Source organism: Seriola aureovittata, chromosome 3, assembly GCF_021018895.1.
Source record: "Seriola aureovittata isolate HTS-2021-v1 ecotype China chromosome 3, ASM2101889v1, whole genome shotgun sequence".
NCBI lineage: Eukaryota > Metazoa > Chordata > Actinopteri > Carangiformes > Carangidae > Seriola > Seriola aureovittata.
The window spans coordinates 30,369,078-30,391,510 of NC_079366.1; the positions used below are offsets into that span (position 1 = coordinate 30,369,078).

General features: G+C 40.7%; 1 protein-coding gene across 3 annotated transcripts in view; it reads left to right on the forward strand.

Moving 5' to 3' along the window:
* The first annotated feature begins 447 nt into the window (after positions 1 to 447).
* ttbk1a (tau tubulin kinase 1a) overlaps positions 448 to 22,433 on the forward strand; it is a 53,118-nt gene continuing 31,132 nt past the window's right edge. For 2 of the 3 annotated variants that reach the window (XM_056369076.1, XM_056369095.1), the window contains exons 1-6: positions 2,835 to 4,095; positions 11,819 to 11,977; positions 13,418 to 13,565; positions 15,083 to 15,156; positions 15,867 to 16,007; positions 19,225 to 19,329. In XM_056369076.1, the coding sequence (XP_056225051.1) occupies positions 11,870 to 11,977; positions 13,418 to 13,565; positions 15,083 to 15,156; positions 15,867 to 16,007; positions 19,225 to 19,329 (576 nt within the window). In that variant the 5' untranslated portion in view covers positions 2,835 to 4,095; positions 11,819 to 11,869. Of the gene's footprint in view, positions 553 to 2,834; positions 4,096 to 11,818; positions 11,978 to 13,417; positions 13,566 to 15,082; positions 15,157 to 15,866; positions 16,008 to 19,224; positions 19,330 to 22,433 lie in introns of those variants that run through there. The other variant, XM_056369087.1, reaches the window with a different exon arrangement.

Here is a 22,433-nt window from a genome sequence, read left to right on the forward strand (position 1 = left end):
ATGATACTTTTTACTACTGATACCTTAAATACATGGTAGTTTTACTGCTGATACTTTACCTACATGGTACTTTTACTACTGATACTTAAACCACCTGGTAGTTCTACTAGATGGTATTGTTACTTTTGATACTTCAACTACATAGTACTTTTACTGCTGATACTTCAACTACATGGTACTTTTACTGCTGATACTTCAACTACATGGTAGTTCTACTAGATGGTATTGTTACTTTTGATACTTCAACTACATGGTACTTTTACTGCTGATACTTTAACTACATGCTCATTTTATTTTTGATACGGACTCCGGACCAGCAGGGGGCGGTGTGGAGCTGCAGCTTCAACATGGAGATACAGAGGAAGTGTGTGTGTGTGTGTGTGTGTGTGTGTGTGTGTGTGTGTGTGTGTGTGTGTGTGTGTGTGTGTGTGTGTGTGTGTGTGTGTGTGTGTGTGTGTGTGTGTGTGTGTGTGGTGCTGATGCTGTGGAGATGGAGCAGAGGGAGTGGATCCTGCTCGGCTCTCTGTCGTCCGGACGGAAAACAACATTCAGGTAAGAAACACAACAAACAAACAAACAAACAAACAAACAAACAAAAGCCGCGTCGCAAACAGAGAAACGAACCGAACCCGCCCGGTCGAAGCGAACATCGAACACGAAACCGAAGCGACGTGATGCTGATGCTGAGGAGTCAGGCTGTCGCTGTGTGTGTGTGTGTGTGTGTGTGTGTGTGTGGTGTGTGTGTGTGTGTGTGTGTGTGTGTGTGTGTGAGGGAGGCCACAGGAAGGATGTCGGACCAGTAGAGTCTCATTAGAAAAACCAAATCTATCGGATTTATTGTGTTTTATTAAGAAAATAAAAGCCTCGCGCTGCTCCGGATGTTGTTGGAACGTCGTGACATGGAGCCACCAGGAGAACAGCGTTAGAACAACAGTAGAACACCGTTAGAACAACAGTAGAACAGCGTTAGAACAACAGGAGAACAGCGTTAGAACAACAGTAAAAAAGGTTCGACGCTAAAGGAAGGGGACGATGAGGCGTTCAGGTGCTGCTCGGAGGGTGGGACTGAACAGCGCCGCCTGCCTCACTCAGCTGCTACCGTCTGATTATAAATGAGGGAGTCACCGTCAAGGTGGATTCATTAAATACAGCCCCCCGCATCCGGTCAATATTTTCAAAATAAAAACATACAATTAAATATAAAATCAAAAAAAATAAATAAATAAAAATGTGAAAGTATTAAGGAGGTAGGAAACATGGTGGTTGTTTGTTTACAGTGGTGGAATATTTTCCAATCTTCTTAAATAAATAAAACCTACCAAAATAAAATTAACAATTTTCTAAAGGGAAAATATTACAGTTGTAGTATTTTGTTTTTTATTAAAAGTAGAATCCAGTATCAGATAGTTAGTAGCAGTAAAAAAAAAAAAAAAAAGACGAAAAATGTAGTTATTTGCATCTTTATGACACAGAGCGTTGTGATTAATAATCTTATTTTGGTGTAATATGACAATATGAAAAGTAAATAAAAAATACTGATTTAATGACTATGTTTTTTTAATCCAGAAAAACACAGTGGGCAGTTCCCATTTTGAGCCCTGAGTGATGTCTGCAGGTATTCCTTCAGACCGGATGCCTTAATAGCCTTCACCAGTAAACAAGGTGAGGCCTGGTTGTAATCTGAGAGGCTAAACAGATCCGCCAAGAACCTGATTCTACCTGCTTGTTGTGCTTATTGAGCTATATCTGCAGCTCAGGATTACTCTCATTACTGAGTAATCTGCCAATTATGTTAATTAACCATTTTGTCAATAAAATGTCAAATACATTTTTAAAAATAATTTTTCCGGAGCCCAAGGTGACGTCTTCAAATGTCTCATTTTGTTCAACGAGCAGTAAAAAGTAAAAATCCATGTGCAGTTCTCACGTCAGAGGTTAGAGTTTAGAAAACTGCTGCTTGTACATGAATCTGTCGGTGGCTCAGGACCAAAATACAAAAAGGTCAAAGATCTGAAACAGAAATGTGATAAAAATGGAGAGTTTTCTGAAACGCTGATTCACGTTGACGCTGGACAGTGACATGTCCTGAGACGCTGATGGACATCGCTGCAGTTTGACACCACCGTGTGTGTGTTGTCTCTGAATATATTAATGTTCTATTAATGTAAGGAGCCGCAGAGAGCTGGTTCAGGACTCTCCAGAGACCAGGTCCACGTCCAGAGCCCGTCTGTGGTTCAGACAAACCGCTCTGTGGTTCCGGTCGGTTAAAGATGGAGGTTCAGGTTGAATGTAGGATCTTTCTCTGAGCGGAACCTGGATCTGTGAGAGTCTGAACAGAACCAGAAACAGTTCAGCTGCTGGAGTCACAGGTGGAGGTTGTTCTGTGAGATCAGATATTTTGGTGGAAAATGCCTGTGAACATTTTACTGAGTCGTTCAGTATCAACGTATTTGCAACTTGCCAAACACGTAAATTAACAACATTTCCTCGTTAATTCCAGTTTCTCCTCTTTTTCTCTGTTTATATCTCAGTAAAGTCTCAGGCAATTAAACAATTAAATAATGTATCAAGAAAATGATCTACAGTAAAATAAAGTAAATCAGATACAAAATAATAAGTAAAGTTTATTGTATCTCCAGGTGTAATAATGGTACTGAGCACACACTGTTCCTTAAGGAAAGAAATGACATCATTAATGTTGTCAACAAAACAGGAAAACATATTAAACTCTATAAATATATCTCAAATTAGTAATATATATATATATATATATATATATATATAGATCAAATAGTTACTGATGAATATAGTAATATATAATAATACATCGTTCAATAGTAAAAGTCAGGTGGATATTCCTAAAAGCTGGACGTGAGGTGCAGGATTGTCCATTTAACAGGATGAACATTAAATAAACAAATAATGAACAACCACATCTTCAAATTAAAACAAAAAACATTAACTTTTATTTTAACATTTTTAACATAAATGTTCTTTATCAGCTGAGCTTTTATTATTAACATTGCATTGTTTTAATCATTAATTAAAACTATTTCTTTTTGAGAACTTAAATATTGCACCAGAGCAGAGCAGCAGGGACATTATGTAACTAAGGTGAATGTGAGGCTGAACAGTCTGTATGGAATAACACTGAAGTCTATACCAAGTGCTGATGCAGCAACACTGTACAGTGATAGCAATATACTGTAGTGTACATTAGTGCAGACATAATTAACTGTACATTGAATATAAAATATGATTCATTTCCATAGTGTTATACATGTTGACAGTATATGCAGACAAGCACTGAGAGATTAAATAAACATTAAGTTTACAGATAAATAAAGTAATAATAAAAACGATGATAATATAAAACATATTTATTAGAAAGGTGGAAAATGAAAGGAAACATAAAAAAATCCCACTTTGTTCTTTGTTGAGGGAAGTGTGCTTCAGAGGGAGTTTTATTTTGAAAGCGGTGGCCGGATGTTGTGGTTGTGGTTGTGTGACGGGGGCTTGACGCTGGTGGAGGCAGAGCTGCAGTGCGGACAAACAGGCTGGAGCCGGAGAACCTGACACCCACAGCCCGCCTCATCACCGCCGGCCCGGACACCCTCAGCCGGGGTTCTGGATCTGGTTTTTCCCCCCCGGTTTGACTCCTGGATCCGGTCCAGCAGGAGGGGGACCACTAGTCCGCATCCACGAGTCCGTCCGTCCTCCTCCTCCTCCTCCTCCTCTTCAGCTGCAGCAGCGGAGAACCGGAGGAGGACCCGGACCCGGACCGCAGCGGGGTTTTTAACTCCTGGACTCTGAGGGGAAATAAAATCTGGTTTTTGTTTCTTGCCGGACTCCCTGGTTCTGCAGGGGGTCTGCTCTGCACCGGACGGCCGGGCTGAGGACGGACCCGGTCTGGTTTGATATTGGGGACTGTTAGAGGAGAAATCAATGGTGGTTTAGTCCTGTGGGAGTCTGAGGCCCGAACCCCGGCCCCCCTTTAGAGGAACGGTGGGTTTTCTGGACCAGGACGTTTTGTGCCGAAATAAAATCCCAGATGAAGATTCCCAAAAGGCGGAAAAGGAGCGGACGGTGCGCCAGGTAGGCCTGACCCGGACCAGATCTGGCCCGGACTAGAGAGATCAGACAGTGGGTGTGTGTGTCCTGCAGTGATGCGCTAACGGAAGTGAATTTATTGATCCGCGTCTAAAACGTTTGATCAGAATCAGATAGACCGGGACAGATCCGGGCGGTGTCACCGTAATGATCTTTAATTCATAACTCGGGTCAGTCCGGGCCAGATTTATTGATCAGCAGGATGTGATGGTGCGCATGCGCACAGGGGACCCATGACTGTGCACTGCAGAGAGGAACGATTCAATATGAGTGATGCAGAGAGGGAAGGAGAGGCAGAGAGGAAGGGGGGGGGGGGGGGGCGGTAAACCTGGACCAGAGCGGAAGTGTGTCACTGAAACATCCATTCAACCTTTAATTATTTCATTTTTCAAAATTCACCTCAGCTTGTTTTATTAATTAATATTATTAAAGCACCTTTTGTTGTCAGAGCAGAGCAGCAATAACATCACGTGACAAAGGTGAAGCAGGAAGTCTCAGGTACGGAAGAACATTTAGATTATATAAATATTCAAGACGAAGATTTGTGAGGGAGGAAGACAGGAAGTAATTAACAATCATTAATAAATATTCAACAAAAGAAGAAGTCAAAACATTTATTTAATTGTGTTATTTTAACATGAAATAATATTTGTGCATTTTTATACACAATATTCTTAATGAAGCGATCTGAGCTTTAATCATCTGTTGTCATGTTGTTGCCGGAGCAGAACAGCAGTTATATAACAAAGATCTTTCCTTAATCCCTGTTTGATTTGCTTTTAAGATTAAGACATTTATTTAAGACATTTTAAGTTTTGATCAATAATAAGAAATTAAAATTTTTGAGAAATGAAATGTTTCCAGAGCAGAACAACAATAATATGATGTAAAATCAGATCTACAGTTCTGATGTATGGAACAACTTTTGTACCAAAATTTTAATATTAATTTTTATTATAATATTTAATTAATTCAAACAAATAAAGAATAACAGCATCTTCAGGCAAATACATGTTAACTTACATTGTAAGTTTTATTCAATAATTAAAAATTAAAAATCTGAGAAATTATATTTCTTATATTTATAACAATAATATTATTAAACAAAGATGAAATATATGTAGATGTACAGTTCAACGTTCAGGATAACGCTCTGAAATGAAGAGATTTAAGGACAATATTTATATAAGATCACAGCAAAGAAACAAATGAGTCAATATTAATGTTAATTAGAAGCTTCACTGAACATTTTTGTTAATTTGATGTAATTTTGTTTTTCATTTTTTCACATATTTATTCTTTATTTGGTGACTTGAGCAGACACCGTTCTCCGTTCGCTCTTTTTCCATCACTACAACGTAGTTTAGTACATCACTTTATGTTGTTATTGTTTCCTGCTGATAGTTTGCTTTGATTGCACAAAAAATAATAAAATACTTAATAGAATTTAAAGATAAATAGGTAATGACAGTCAGATTACTATGGAAGCTGGGAAAGTACTCGCAAGTATTTTTTTATCCCGTTATCGCTAGAAAACAAAGTTCTGTTGTCTCGAGGAAAAAGGGATTTAAAAGAAGATTTGCGAGGTCGGCCTTTCTTGGCTTCTGTGAATTACAATAACCTGATTACATTTTTTAAATGTGTGACCCCTGGTATTTCTTCTACTCTTGATTCGTTGTCCTTTAACTGTGTTCAGACTGGTTGTTCCTCCATGTGGTGTCAGATCTCCAGCACTCGCAGCGTAAAAAGTTTGAACTCTCCAAACTGTTCATGGCAGATGGCCGAGTGGAGCAGGGGTCAACAGGGGTCAACAGGGGTCAACAGGGGTCAACAGGGGTCAACAGCTGTGGAGCGACTTGTGTTGATTAATTTCTTAAACTGTAAAATAACAAACCGGCCTCATATTGAAACCAGACAAAAAAAAGAGAAAAAGATATTTGCTTGGCGAAATATCAACAAGATGCAACCACGACAGAGCGATCCCCAGCTAGCAACGTTAGCATTGTAGCTAAGGCGGCACTGTACTAAGAAATGTTGTACGATGCACAAAGTTTGAATGAGTATCTGAATGAGCTGCCATTTACTTATTTCAACGTGCTTGTTTTATTTTTGAAGTGTTTTCCCGCTGGTGTAATAATCCCTGTGATGTCACCGGCTCCAGCAGCTGTTTCAAAGTTGATCTTCAGACATTAGCTCAGGGGGTTAGCGCTACATCTGAAAATGCATCTCAGCTTTAAACTCAGGAGACAAACTAGTGATTTTGTATCTGTGGTGAACATCAAACATTCATTGTAGCATGGTAAACATAGATCTGTAAACATAGATCTGTAAACATAGATCTGTTTACCATGACGTCATTTAGGCAGAATGAGTATAACGCCGTACGTTAATGGCTAATTAGCTTCCTTCCTGTGATAGGCCATGGCATTAGCTAGCTGCGCGGCTAACTGCTGAAGCAACAAATAGACTGCTAGCATGTGTTTTATAATATGGCCACCGCGTATTTACTTGTCAGAACTGTCTTACTGAGTGTTTTTTATTTTCTTGTTACTTATTGATCGGTGCTTAAGTCAGCCAATGAAATCGTCCCATCGATGTATCGGTCAAGCTCTGATTCTGATGATAATACTTTTATCCTTCTACTTAAAAATACATTTTTGAATGCACTTCTTGCACCACTTGCACAAGGGTTTGGAGAAAAGTCAGAAAAGATAAACATAATTTGTGCAGCATTCATTTGTTATAAGTTGACAGTTGAGATTCATGGAGGGTTTGGGAACCACTCGTTTGGAGAGGTCAAACCTCTGAAAGGCTAAAAAGTAAAGAAAAATCAACCTCTTGAAGCTGAAATGATCCGTTACATCACAAAATAAACAAAAACATGAAGTTTGCCCCGTGGGTGGCGCTAGAGGAAAGGTTATGAGGTCACCAAAATGAGGAGACTTCATCCTCTGCGGAGCAGGAACATGTTTTCAGAGCAACGTCATCATCTTTGTGTTTTGGTGAATCTGGCATCACGTGGAAAAGATGAATGAAAGGTGAATAAATCCAGTTTTGTTGACGTTATATAATTATATTTGCTGTCTGAGGATCTGAAGGCGTTGCCCCTCCATGCTCCGCCCCCCCTGTGATATCACTGTTTGAGCGTGTGTGTGCAGGTCGGACGGCTGCAGCGGTCGGTCGTCGTCCTTCTCCTCTCATGGTTAACTGTGCCCTCTGTTTTGGCTTGTAGGCTAACACAGGAACAGGAAGGGTTTTGTCCCGCTCAGGATTTGTTGTAAGCCGTCAGGTTTTCCGGGAGCTCAGAACTATGGTGAGCTCTGACTGACTGACTTCATCAGATCAAAACTGGAATGATGCAAAACCCGGCTTCTGGCAGAGCACCCCCCCTCCTCCCCCCTCCCCACTAGTAACAGATTGGTAGACTTGTAGGTGAAGAAGAGAAGAAGAAGAGCAGACTGCGGTTTGAAGGTAGAGAAAGTGTCTGTGAGGATGTTTCACTCTGATCTGCTGCTGAGACGCTGAGACGCACCAGGACGTACTGATGCTGGACCACAGAGTCTCTCTCATTTACGCCTGTTTTACACTGCAGTGTTGTTGTCAGCGTCGTTATATAATATATACAACACCACGATGTATGTTACTGCGCAATATCACCAGGAAGGAGACGACACCAAACAGTACAATAAGATTTAACGTGAAAAAATACTGAAGAATTCTACGATGCTACACGGTGACACACGATATGACACAACACAACAATACAGTAACATGCAGTATGAAAACATGCTACACAAGCTACGCTACTATACAGTATATATGCTGTGTACTATAATACAATCCAATATCATGAAATTATGTGGAAGGATATAAAACATTATACAGGATCATACAATACTCTGTAATAATAATAATTAATAATAATAATAATAATGATAATAATATACGCTACTGCTACAGTGTACTAATACTTTAAAACACTATACCATATTATACACTTTATTTTTCTGTTTTACTTTACAACTCTATGCAAATACCAAAGTACTGCATTACACTATACAATAACATTCTGTACTTAGTTGTACTGTAACATACTGCAGTACAGCCCATCCTATAATATGTAGTGTATACTATGCTAACCTATATTTAGCTATACTACTACAAATCATATACCATACTATATCACTTTACAATATTGTAGTATATATATTTAACTATGTTAAATCCATCATTGGATTTTCTGATAATATAAATATACTATATAGCTACGCCATTGCATGTACAAATACTATACTGCATTTTATTATACTATACTCGACAATACTCTACTATACTATACTATACAATACTATACTATACTATACTACACTCGACAATACTATACTATACTATACTATACTATATTTTACTATACTATGTTAACTATACAATACTGTACTATACTATACTATACTGCATTTTATTATACTATACACGACAATACTCTACTTTACTTTACTCTACTATACTATACTATACTATACTATACTCTACTATACAATACTTTACTATACAATACTATACTAAAAGATATAATAGTAATTCAATGCAAAGCTATAACTATGCTATAGAAAACTTTACTTATGATTTACTGTACTACACCAAGCAAATATTGTACTATACTACACTCTATATATTATATATTATATTATTATAACACATGATGTAATGGGATACACTATAATGACTTTATAATAACTTTGCTATAACTACGCTATATATAAAAGACTCAGTTATACTAAACGATACAAAACTATATGATCATATTGTTCTTTCTGATACTATATTCTGTTGCTGTTCTATTAGGGCAGTTGTGATTGGCCGGTTAGTCTCTGTGCTGTTGTGTAAGACTGTTGCAGCGTACTCAGGGAGACTCTGTGGCCCCGCCCTCTGCGGTGACTGGCGGCTCAGCAGCGTTTTGAGGCCTGCAGCAGGTTTCACTACATCTCCAGTGTTACAGTCGCTCCCACCTGCTGGTCGCTGTGCAGCTGATGATGATGATGATCATGATGATGATGACGATGCTGCTGCTGTTTAACAGAGCTGTATCACTGCAGGTGCAGAGAAGCCTCCTCCCCTCCTTCCCAGTCCGTCCAGTCCTCTGTCAGAGCTGGTCTGACTGGAAACACAGCGGACACTCTCCATTGTATCTGCAGTCCGCCTGAGCTCTGCATGCACCGATGACGGCCCGTGGCATTGCATGCAGAACAGCATGGTTTGGGGACTGACATGCATCACTTTGAACTTCAAAATTTTCCCCCACGAATCCACTGAAAACTGATAACCATTCATGGCAGACATGTTACCAGAGCAGAGGAAGAACCCAGAGTTCAGTTCAGGTCGACGGAGTGGAGAGAAACTAAATTGACGTGATAACAGATGAATGTAGTTTCCGACAGCGGCTGTGAGAGCGATGCTCAGCGAGATACAGACCTGCTCATGTTAGTGTTTGAGTCTCTGACAGGGAACCACATCCTGCACCACTAATCCATATTCAGTGTAAAGGAACAGTGTTTATGGTTGGCTAGTTCACTTCATTTCATTTTTTTATTTGCACAAGTTTAAATCAAAGAAACAGCATAAAAATTATTGTTTCCAATTTTTTTAATTATGTATTTTATTTAAATTTTTGCGTTCATTAATTTATGAATTTTTTATTTGCACAAGTTAAAATAAAAAAAAAATGACATGTTTTATGTCATTTTTTTTATTTTAACTTGTGCAAATATTAATATTAATAGTATCATTTCATTTTATAAAAATTATTCTTTTTACCAATTTTTTCAATTATTTATTTTATTTTACTTTTTTAAAAGTATTAAAGTATTTTTTTGTTCATTAATTAATTATTTATTTGCACATTTTTAATTTAATTTTGTATTTTTAAATGTATTTATGTTTATTTTTAGTAATTTATTTATTGATTGATTTGACGACTACAGTTATTAATCAGCCACTAACCCAATTTCAACCATCCCACGCATCGTTTACAGCAGCATCCAAGTTTGGCCCATTTTTACAAAGACTAAGAAATTGAGAATTTGAGCAAATGCCACATTTTCTGCATAAAACAATCACGTATGAGCTCAGTTCAAATGATCCCAAAGCTTGACCAAAGACTGTGGGACTTTCTTCCCCCTGAAGTCGTCCTCTCAGGCAGAGCTCCCTCCCAGGCTGTTTGGTCCCTAACAAGCTCCTCCACAATAAATCAAAAATTCAACCCACTCTCATCCAGCTCAGTGGCAGATGCCTCAGTGTAAATGTACATGGAGCTTGTTGGGTGTGGTCCTGGACGTGGGAGCTACTCTGCCTGCCAGGACAGATACAGGGGAAAATGACCCGCAGTGACAAGTTTAACTGCGTAGCTAGCTTCTTCTCTACGAGCCCTTACACCTAAATAACAGAACAAGTTATTTGTCAGTACAGTACTAATTTTTGCTTTCACTGTCAGGGCTGAGTTTCCTCTGAACACATTCGATACTTGTGCTGATACAAGATTAAAAGTATTTTTTATAGGAATACAAATCTGCAATACTACAATACCGCAAAACCTTTCTAATGAATTAAAAGGAAATTATTCAGAACTCACAGACCTGTAAAATAAAGTGTAACTGTAATTGGCACCAGCTTTCCAGTCCTAAGTATTGAGGTTCAGAACTCAGCCCTTATCAGTGTTAATAATTATTTATTTATATTTTTCCCTCTGAGCTGCATTTTTAAAAGAATAGTTTAACATTTGGTCAAACAAGCTTCTTCTCTTTCTAGCAGAGTCAGATGTTCGGATTTATACCACTCTCATGTCACAGGCAGCAGCTGGTTAGCTTAGCTTAGCATAAAGACTGGAAACAGGGAGAACAGTCAGCAAAAACGACAGTTCTTCATTTTAAAGGAGGGGAGGGTCGTGTGCCAGAATATTTCTTGGCAGGAAGACATTGGGAGGATTTTGTGACATTTGGACAGAGTCAGGCTAGTTGTTTCCATCTGTTTCCAGTCTTTATGCTAAGCTAAGCTAATCGGCTAGTTGCAGCAGACATGAGAGCGGTATCAATCTGAACGTCTGACTCTTAGCAAGAAAACGATGAAGTTCTCTGTTGCCATAAATGTCAAACTGTTCCTTTAATTTGAGAACAAAAAAGGTTTCAAATGTGATTTAGCGTCTTGTAGTTCAGCGTGACTCCCATCAGACCTCGGTGGGGTCGTGTTGGGACGAGCTCCGGTGCCATGCTGATGGTTGTTAGTTCAGATGATTGATTGAAAAACCAGCCTGTTCTGATCTCTGATGATTCGGTCGTGTCGATGGCCGCCGGGCCGTCGCAGCATCGAACCTGCAGCTGCAGTCCGGATGAGGCAGAGCGTCCGACTGCTTCCTCTGCAGACATGATATTTGCTCCAGTTACTGCAAATACCATCACACACCCCAACCCCAACTCCCCCCCACCCTCACCGGCCTGTAGCCTGATCCAGCTGAAGAATGGCTTCTAATGGCAGCCAGCCATCTCTAATGCCTGTTGTTTAACTGGACTGCTGTGACTGTCCCAGCGCAGGGCTGTGGTTACACTGGGAGCCTCCCAGTACCAAGATGACGCTTTTTAAATAATTAACTTTTCTGCCCTGCTTTCCCTCCTTCCTCTCTTGCTTCCTGTCCTCCTCCCCCTCCCTCTCCTCACAGATAAATGGCTCTTTTAAGCTGGGAGCTGCTCGTGTTCTGTCTGGCTGGCAGATGCAGTGCCTAGTCCCCAGCCTCCAGGACAACGCCAACATGAACGGGACGTCCGAGCAGGCCGACATCCTGCCGCCAAACTGCATGGTCAAAGACCGATGGAAAGTGGTGAGTCAGGAAACCGCCCCAGCCCCCAGGTCACTTTACACATTCTGCTGTGGAGCTTTGAGTTTTCCTACACTTTTAATAGAACATATTTGTAAAAAATTATTATTGTTACTGTTATATTTTAAAGTGCTTCATGTATATTTTGTATTAATTATTCTTCAATTTTTTCGATTATTTATTTTATTTTTAACATTTAAATTAATTTTTACATTTTTTTTTCAATTTTTGTTCATTAATTTATTAATTAATTTTAGTTGCAAAAGTTAGAATCAAACAAATGAAAAAATATTATTAATTAATTAATTAATTATTATATAAATTGTAAAATTTTATTTTATATAATTATTTTTCCAATTTTTTTATTATGTATTTGATTTTTGATTATTAAATTTATTTGTATAATTTTATTTATTATTTCATTAATTAATTAATTGATTTATTTGCCCAAGTTAAAATCCAACAAATGGCTTAAAAAATATTTTATCATATAAAATTATCATTTCATTCTATATTAATTATTTTATTTTATTATATATTTTTTAAATGTATTTATCTGTGTTTGTTTTTAATTATTTATTTATTTATTGAAATCAAACAAATAAAAGGACGAGAGAGAATAATGTACAGGGAGAGGGAATTACCTCGACCTAAATAATATAAGACCATATTTACAATGTTCAAAATAAATATAGATTATGACCTCGTACAATAGTAATAATATTAGTGATAATAATCATAGTAAGCCAAGTGATTTAGTGAAATGAAAAAGAAAATAGATTAAAAAAAAAAAAATCTCATACTGATGGAGGATGAGGAAAATAGTCATGTGAAGAAAGTACATGTGACCGGGAGTTAAAGGGCTGATACGTAGAAAAATCACGACTGTGAATCTTTGAGTTTCCTTTGGTTTCTGAAATAAGAAGTTACATAATGCAGCTCCTGTCTCAGCCAATCAGATCGCAGCGTGGAGCCTGCAGGCTGTTTGCACTTCAGTGATCAATTTACTGTCTTCACGGAACTGCTGAGATTCAACACACACACTCACACACACACACACACACACACTCACACACACACTCACACACACACTCACACACACTCACACACACACATAGATGAATAGATATGTATAAAGGAAAGACATTAAGAGGAAAAGTGAAAGAAAGAACAAGAGTGGAAGAAAAAAAAAGGAAGATCAAGAATAAGGAAAGAAATGTCCTAAGATAAAATAAAATTAAAAAGGGTGATAATAAGAACGATCTTTTGAATCATTGTTCAGTCTCCAGCTTCTGAAACCAGAAAACTCAGCTTTTATTTCTGCGAAGTGTCTGTTGATGTCGGTCTTTTATTTTGGTGAAGCTCTCGTGACTCCAGCTTAACGCTGCAGCTCTGAGACCAAAACTGACCCGGAGTCTGTCTGTCCTTCGTCCTGTGTCCCAGCTGAAGAAGATCGGTGGGGGCGGGTTCGGGGAGATCTACGAGGCCTTGGACCTGCTGACGCGGGAGAACGTGGCGCTGAAGGTGGAGTCGGCCCAGCAGCCCAAACAGGTGCTGAAGATGGAGGTGGCGGTGCTGAAGAAGCTGCAGGGTGAGAGCCAATAAATTGATTTCGCAGTGATGACAGAATATGTCATAATAAGGAGAAAAATATCTTGTTACAACGTTGAAAGGATCTTGTAAAAACATCTTAAAAGTTTCTTGTTATAATGGGAAACTGAGGAAAATGTATTACTGTCATGGGGGTAGTGACATGCCGCCATAGTTAGAGTAACTAAATTCTAAATTCTTTGGACTGACTACCTGGTGGTTCTAGCTAAAAACATCTCAGGTTTCTGAGTGATCCAATAAAAATAAAGCAGGTAAAAACACTCAGAGAAACCAAATCCTGCAAGGTCTGGATGGTGGGTCCAGGTGGGCGGGGCTTGGTGACTGCTTTGTTGTGACATCACAAAGTTCCAGAAGTCCTGACGGCTGGTTTTAAGGCTCAGTTTCTGAATACAGGCTGTGTGCATTTCTCTGTGGACTGAGGCTTTGATACTTTCACAGTATTAATATAGAAGCTAGAGCTGATCTATAATCACACTACACATGGACACAGACCTTTACACTGGAGGAGCTTTAATGTTACATCAGGTCTCGTTCAGGGTCAGGACACTGAAAACAAACCTGCAGCTCTTCCACATATTGAATTTAATGCTGAAGATAAACAGCGATGATGACGATGGAGGTTGTGTAACGTTGTTATGTCACTGTTGATCTAAAGCAGCGATTGTGTTACATGTGTATGTGTCATGGCAGCACGTGATTGGTCGGTTCGTTACTAATCAGAGCATCTTCCACTGAGTCACAGGAGCTCGAGTTTCCAGCTGACGAGCGACATCAGCTGATGGTCGAACAGTCACTCCTCAACATTTGCTGCCTGGAGCTGATGTACTGTAAAAAGAATCTATATGTAAAAACATATAAATGTGTAAATGTTTTCAGGTAAATTTGAAGGTTGATTATTAGTATAATCCAGGTCCAGGATTTCCACCTCTGGATGTTGCTGAATTTGACCCAGTTTCTGATTCAGTTCATTAATCAACTTTTTTAATTGTTTAACTCACAGACTTTCCTGAACTTGATCCATTAGTTTGAAACTTGAAATATTAGGTCATCAAACAATAACAACGAGCGCCCGACACAGATTCATTTTCCATCCACGTTAAGCTTGTGAAGCAGTGAAGGAGTTCCAGGTTTACTCCATAAAGCTTCACACACACACACACTGTCCAACAGTGTGTGTGTGTGAAGCTTTATTTACACTTACTGTGTTTTTATCTGGAGGAAACGAGCAGTGACTCATCTGAGATGCACAGATGAAAATACCCGACACGTCTGAGTCACGTGACTTTATCTAAAAAAAGATGGAGGGCTTTAATCCAAACATTGTAGACGCTGGGTGGTATGCTAACAGGCATTAGCATGTTTCCTTGTGTCATGAGTTTAGCAGCAGGTTCAGTCTGAAGCTGGAAACTTACTGTTAAACGAGTTGATTTCACTGAGTTGAACATGATGTTTTTTACAGTGTGAATGAACTTCTGCTCCGTTCTCGTTCTTTTTCAGGTAAAAACCACGTCTGTAAGTTTATTGGCTGCGGGAGAAACGACAAATTCAACTACGTGGTGATGCAGCTTCAGGTGAGTCAGACTGAAGGCTTTTATTGTGAAGGGTCACACAACACAGTGGGTGTGGAGGGACCTTCAGGAAAGACAGGTTATTTCTTAAGCATTCAACATCCTCAGCTCTGGTCAAGTTTTGACCGTGCACCTATCGCAAAGACTCATGGGAATTGTAGTTGTTGAATTGAGGGGTGGGAGGGACTTTTACATGTCGGTGTCCATTGTCTCATTATCTGCCCATGGTTGTATCAGAATATTTAAAGTTGTTTATTTGGCATTTAATTATTACACTGAATAAATAACGTAAGTATTATTATACTTATATAGTACAACTGAATAATATCAGTGATGTCATATATTATTACCAAACACCAGGGCTTTAAATCGAGTACTTTAAATCCGATTAAATCAGATTAAGTCTGGCTCATGATTTAACCCAGCACATATTATTTGCTATTTTATGATTATAAATCAATAAACTTTCATTATAATTAGATGAAATACATAATTGAATAAAAATCTGAAACACAGGGAATTGTTTAATTGCAATTTCAGACAGAAAACACCAAGCTGGTAAGACTAGACTCTTATATTTTCAACATGTAACAGACTCTAGAGGATTTAAAATCCTTGTATATCTTATATAAAGTGCGGGGCCACCGCGGCGGGTTGGTCTATAGTTTCTCTGTGTTGTATCTGAGTGACGGTCCCGGTGTCGGTCGTTGCAGGGTCGTAACCTGGCCGACCTGCGGCGGAGTCAGCCCAGAGGGACCTTCACCATGAGCACCACCCTGCGGCTCGGGAAGCAGATCCTGGAGTCCATCGAAGCCATCCACTCAGTGGGCTTCCTGCACCGCGACATCAAACCGGTACCATGAAAACACAAAGTTCAAATACAAACATTTCTTTGCATATGAAGGAAAATGTGAACAATCAGACTTTTTTTGGCTTTTTTTTTTTTTGGTGAAATGTCCTCGTATCTGTCCAGGCGTAAGGACTTAATGTTAATCATTTGATCAAACTGGATGAAGGTTGTTATCAGTTTTATAACTCTATTAGTCTGAAAGACTCTCCCCGGTATTTCCTACCAGCCTTGTAAACACAAATGTCACTGACTGACTGAGTGAGTGATAAGGTTGGGAGTTTCATCATTGGCCGTTGCTCTTTCAAAATGAATTTGGCGCTTACAGTTTGTATTACGTCATCAGAGGGCGTTTACAGATTTACAGATGTTTCAGACATATTTAACGACTTTTTATTCCTCTGCGCCGGCGACAGTCGGAGCGGCAGCCATATTGTTTTCAGGTTGTCTGTCCGTCCCCTTTGCGTGGACATGATATCTCAGTAACGCCTTGACCCAACATCTTCAAATTTGGCAGAAATGTTCACTGTGACTCAGGGATGAACTGATCTGAATCTGTTCAAATGTGGTTTTTGGGCTTTTCGTCCCAAAGACACGCCCCTCTGTGCTGACCACACAGCAGCTGAGGTGAATGAGTTTCTTCCCCGCTCTCTGAGCGAGCATGGGGCAGTCGTCCCTCAGCCGTCGTCTTTAACTGATGTATTCGGTGATGTTGGCAGGCGATGTTGTGGCTGTAAAATCAGGGTTTTAGCAGCAGCTCTGGAGTGAACATGTCGTCTGTGGGCTGCAGGACGAGAAAGGGCCGTGTGTCACTCAGTTTCAGACTTGTTCTGTTCTCGTGTCAAGAGAAGCAAAAAAAACAAGAAAATGAGAAAAGCTTTGTGGTGAATTGAGCTGCATTAAAATACTGTAGATGTGAGCGCAGAGAGGAGACGCCAGGCAGACGAGGTCCAGCTGTGACTCTTGTTGTGAATGATTTTCTCAGTCCTAAACATGAAAACAAGCCAATAACAGAGAGCATGGTGGAGGATGTTAAGAGGATTTCTGGGGCTGAATAGATTTGCATATTAACGAGCTGAAGTGGAACAAAAGCTGGAGGACAAACAGCGATGAGTGAGGAGGATCAGGAAGGTCAGAGCGAGCAGTGAAAAACCTGCAGAGCGACTTCAGTAAGATGCAGCTCATGAACGTCACACGGGTCTGGGTCAGGTTTCAGAGCAGACGGTGGAGGAGTTTCATCAGATCAACGTCTCTTCAGTCTTTAGATCCTTCATTGATGTAGTTTTAACTCAGTGTCTCATGTTTCTACTGAAGCGTTCGTGTCCATCACAGTGTTGAAAAGATAAACGAGAAGAAAATACAAAAAAATAAATAAGTAAATGCCTAATATATAAGCTTCCAAACAGAGAAACCAAACCGCTCCTATTGTGGCAAAGCTCATACGTCTTTTATTCAAAGCGCTCGGCTGGAGACGTCTTCGTCACCTGACCTGCAGTCTTTCTCTCTTTCACGTTCAGTCTTTTTATGTTATTTTTTTTCACAGCGGTCGACAAAGTCACCTTGAGTCAGTAAAAACACCAAACGGTAAAACACAGGGCTCTATATTTTTCGGCGTCGCTGCAGAGCGTTGTTGTCGCACACTGAGGTGATTTGACTCGGTGTCTCGGTGACTCTGCGTCTCAGTGGGAGGGAGAAGTGCAGCAGCTCTCTGCAGTCTCTGTGTCCCTGCTGCATCTCCTTCTTTATACAGCATTATATAGAATATTATATAGAATATTATATAGAACATTATATAGAATATTTTGTTTGGTGAGACACGCCCATGTAAACCTCTCTGAAATCCCACAACCTCCTTATCCATGTTTTATTTGTCTCTCCACTCTAACTGTACGTTATTGTAAGCAGCTGACGTGATCATGCAGATTGAAATGATTTATTCTGATTATGTAACAAAAAAGAAGGATTAATAGCAGAAATGCAACTTTTCAGCAATTTCAATATATAGATCCAGAACTTATAATGAGATTCATATGAACAAGTGGAGTGTGTTTATATAAATAATGATCAGAGTGTACATTTAAATGTCCTGTTCGTCCAGAGTCATAGAAAATATGAACCATTTGTGTGAAATTTTGTCATAATTTCTGTGTGAAGTCTTGAGTAATGGCTAAAACAGTGTTTTGTTAGGTGACAGTAACCTTGACCTTTGACCTTTAGCCACCAAAATCTAATCAGTTCATCCTTGAGTCCAACTGAATGTTTGTGGTGAATTTGAAGAAGTTCAGTCAAGGCGTCAGTGAGACATCGTGCCGAGAATGAGACGAACATACGGACAAACCTGGAAACAATATGGCTGCCGGTTACACAGGTAAACATGTCAGTACAACAGGTAGACGTCAGCTGGATCTTTACCTGGCCAGTGAATCCAGGAGGAACCAAAGCACAGAGAGATAAAGAGAGTTTTTATTCTGGATTTGAAAACCTTCGCGTTGATCGTTCTGCTGCAAATCAACAGGCGAGAGAAACACTCAGTTAAAACCTGATGAAACCTCCGTCCAGTGTCTCCGTCCGAACCCCGGGACCGAGGCTGGACGTCGTCTCGTCTCTGAGCTGCAGCAGGTGAAATCCACAGACTGTGCAAAGACTCACTCCAACGTTTATCTGGAGCAAATATGAAGCTTCGGTGGTTTAAGTGAAAGTCTGTTCGCTGGATAATGAAACTCCCTCTGCACCAAAACCACCACAACTGTGGAAACTCACACTCTAACTGACTAAACGATTATATTTCATTATTATTATATGATTATATTATTCGTCTTCCTCCACATGAACCGTGTCCTGTTTTATTTTCTGCACAAACTCTGGATCCTCGTGTTGTGGAGGCTGTAAAATACCAGAAATCTGTAGTTCTGATCGTCAGAATATGATCAAAGAGTTTGAGGTTGTAAAAAATATATAGTTTCATGTTTATACAAACAAAAACAGCTGAAAATGGAGGAAATAAATCTCTAAAGTTACAGTCTGTTTAGATCTACAAGTAAAGAGATTTCATCAGAAATGTAACTGGAAATATTATTTAATGTCATAAACGTTCATTTTCAGCAGCTGTTCTGGGCTTGTCTCGACATGTGAAACGTGTTGGAGGTTTGTCGGTGTGAGCGGGACGACGGTCGCAGCCTGTAGCTTCACAGTGACCTCATGTGTTTCTGTTTCGTCCCCCACAGTCCAACTTCGCGATGGGCCGGCTTCCCTCCACCTACAGGAAGTGCTACATGCTGGACTTCGGTCTGGCGCGGCAGTACACCAACACCACCGGAGAGGTCCGACCGGTAAGACACTTCATCCGCACGCCGACCTCGCCTCTCCCGCCGTCCTTCGGTCTCTGTCTCTCAACCAGAACCGGGTCCATTTAGTAGTTTTTCCCAGAGCTTTCAACCGAGATTATTAAAGATTATTTTTGTCCTAAAATGAAACATTACAGGAGGATAAATGTGTTTTCTTTAAAAATCATCATGTCAGCCGTATGGAAGAACATTCATGTCAAGAAATTAATAAGTTCAATTTTATTAAATTTCTCATGATTATCTTGTGACATAGAAAATAAAATCATAATTTTGAGTTAGTGAGCAGAAATATAAAAACTATGACTTATGAAACAGTTATGAAATACAACAATATGTCATTTGGTGGAGTAAAAGAATGAGGACACAAAAAATCTGATGAAACGAAATATAATTAATAATTCATATTTTGACAATCATGATAGGACTTCATACTTAAAAATACATTCTTAAAAATGGCTTTTATCATTTAGATTTTATATTATTTGATTTTAATTATTAGTTCTATTTCAGGGTAGCTAATCAAAATGAGAAATATAAGATATAAAAAATGATTGACAGCTCGTGAAATATTAAAATAAAAATTCAACTAAGTTGTTCTTGTAATTTAAATTATTTATTTTTTATATATTTATATTTTTTTTCACATTATTATCATTATTTTCCTGTTTTGCACCTTTTCTTTGAATGGTTTTAAATGGTCTCTGCGTTGTTGTTTTTCAGCAGCAGCGATCCTCCATATGAACATGTGCTGTGACCTTTACTGTGACCTTTACTGTGACCTTTACTGTCCTCTGTGTTTTCAGTTTCATCAAGCTGCTTAAAAGAAAAATAAAGTGAATAATAAAGAGCTGGAATAAATGTGACGGACGGATGGACGGGGTGTGTTTGCTGCATTGCAGCACATTAGTTCAATAGATCACGTCCTGTAGACTGAGAGTCTGTGCTGCTGCTCATGTCTGTGGAAGGCCTGATGACTGTCAGTGATTCACACTTATCAATGATCAATCATACGTATCGATCAGGACAGATCACAGGAGGAGTTTATGGTGTGCGTTATGGTCTTTTAGATTGAAAGGCTTTTATTGTGAAAGGTCTGAGACAGTTGTTGCTGGTCGTCAGTCACTGATCAGATCTGCTGGTCTCTCTCTCTCTCTCTCTCTCTCTCTCTCTCTCTCTCTCTCTCTCTCTCTCTCTCTCTCTCTCTCTCTCTCTCTCCTCTCTCTCTCCTCTCTCCTCTCTCTCTCCTCCTCTCCTCTCTCTCTCTCTCTCTCTCTATCTCTTTCTCTCTCTGTCTCTCTCTCTCTCCTCTCTCTCTCCTCTCTCTCTCCTCTCTCCTCTCTCTCTCCTCCTCTCCTCTCTCTCTCTCTCTCTCTCCTCTCTCTCTCTCTATCTCTTTCTCTCTCTGTCTCTCTCTCTCTCCTCTCTCCTCCTCCCCTCTCCTCTCCTCTCTCTCTCTCTCTCTCTCTCTCTCTCTCCTCTCTCTCTCCTCCTCTCCTCTCTCTCTCTCTCTCTCTATCTCTTTCTCTCGCTCCTCATTTCTCTCATTCATTTCCTGTGTCTCTCTATCAGTCTGAACTCAGAGCTATTTTTAGATCAGTGAGGACGTGAGCTGCCTCCATTTACTGGAAAACTCCTCCTCCTCCTCCTCACCTCCTTCCCTCCTCTCCTCTCCTCTCCTCCTCTCCTCTCCTCTCCTCTCCTCACCTCCTCACCTCCTTCCCTCCTCTCCTCTCCTCCTCCTCACCTCCTTCCTCCTCTCCTCCTCCTCCTCCTCACCTCCTCACCTCCTTCCCTCCTCTCCTCTCCTCCTCCTCACCTCCTTCCTCCTCTCCTCTCCTCTCCTCACCTCCTCTCCTCCTTCTCCTCCTCACCTCCTTCCCTCCTCACCTCCTCTCCTCCTCCTCACCTCCTCCTCACCTCCTCCTCACCTCCTTCCCTCCTCTCCTCTCCTCTCCTCCTCCTCACCTCTCCTCCTTCCCTCCTCTCCTCTCCTCTCCTCACCTCCTCCTCCCCTCTCCTCTCCTCTCCTCCTCTCCTCTCCTCTCTCCTCCTCTCCTCCTCTCCTCCTCCTCCTCCTCCTCTCCTCTCCTCCTCCTCTCCTCTCCTCCTCTCCTCCTCTCCTCCTCTCCTCTCCTCTCTCTCCTCTCCTCTCCTCTCCTCTCCTCCTCCTCACCTCCTCCTCTCCTCTCCTCTCCTCCTCACCTCCTCCTCCCCTCTCCTCTCCTCTCCTCCTCTCCTCTCCTCTCTCCTCCTCTCCTCCTCTCCTCTCCTCCTCCTCCTCTCCTCTCCTCCTCTCCTCTCCTCTCCTCTCCTCCTCTCCTCCTCTCCTCCTCTCCTCTCCTCTCCTCTCTCCTCTCCTCTCCTCCTCCTCCTCCTCCTCTCCTCTCCTCCTCCTCCTCTCCTCTCTTCCTCCTCTCCTCTCCTCTCCTCTCCTCCTCCTCTCCTCTCTCCTCCTCTCCTCTCCTCTCCTCCTCTCCTCTCCTCTCCTCCTCTCCTCTCCTCTCCTCCTCTCCTCTCCTCCTCCTGCAGTGTTGCGTTTCTTCTGTTGCAGCAGTGAAATGAATATTTGATGCTCTTACATGCGTCAGTGAGCGAGAGACCTCAGGCTCCCTGCCTACTCTCTCTCTCTCTCTCTCTCTCTCTCTCTCTCTCTCAGTTTCCTCTCCTCCACCCATCCTCCATTGTTTCCCAGTGTCTCTCTCTCATTCTCTCTCTCTGGCTCTACAGCTGAGTCAGCTTCAGTCTAGTGATCTGAGAGGATCGCCTCACTCTCTCTCTCTTCTCCCCCTCCCTCACTCTTCATCCTGCTGCTTCTCCTCTTCCTCTCTCTCATCCCTCCATCATCTCTTTCAGCAACACTCTCTCTCTCTGTCTCTGTCTCTCTGTCTCTCTCACAGCGACATCAGCTCTGATCAAACAGGAACTCCTCCTAGAACATCTGTTCACATCTGTCTGCAGAGCTGCACACGTTCTTCCTTTCAGCATCGCCCTCGGCGTTTCTTTACCCGAGCAACTCCGTCCAAGTTTAGCTCCGATTCGAACCGGATTTTGAGAAATTCTGCGAAAGAAAATGCAAATGAAAGCTGGAG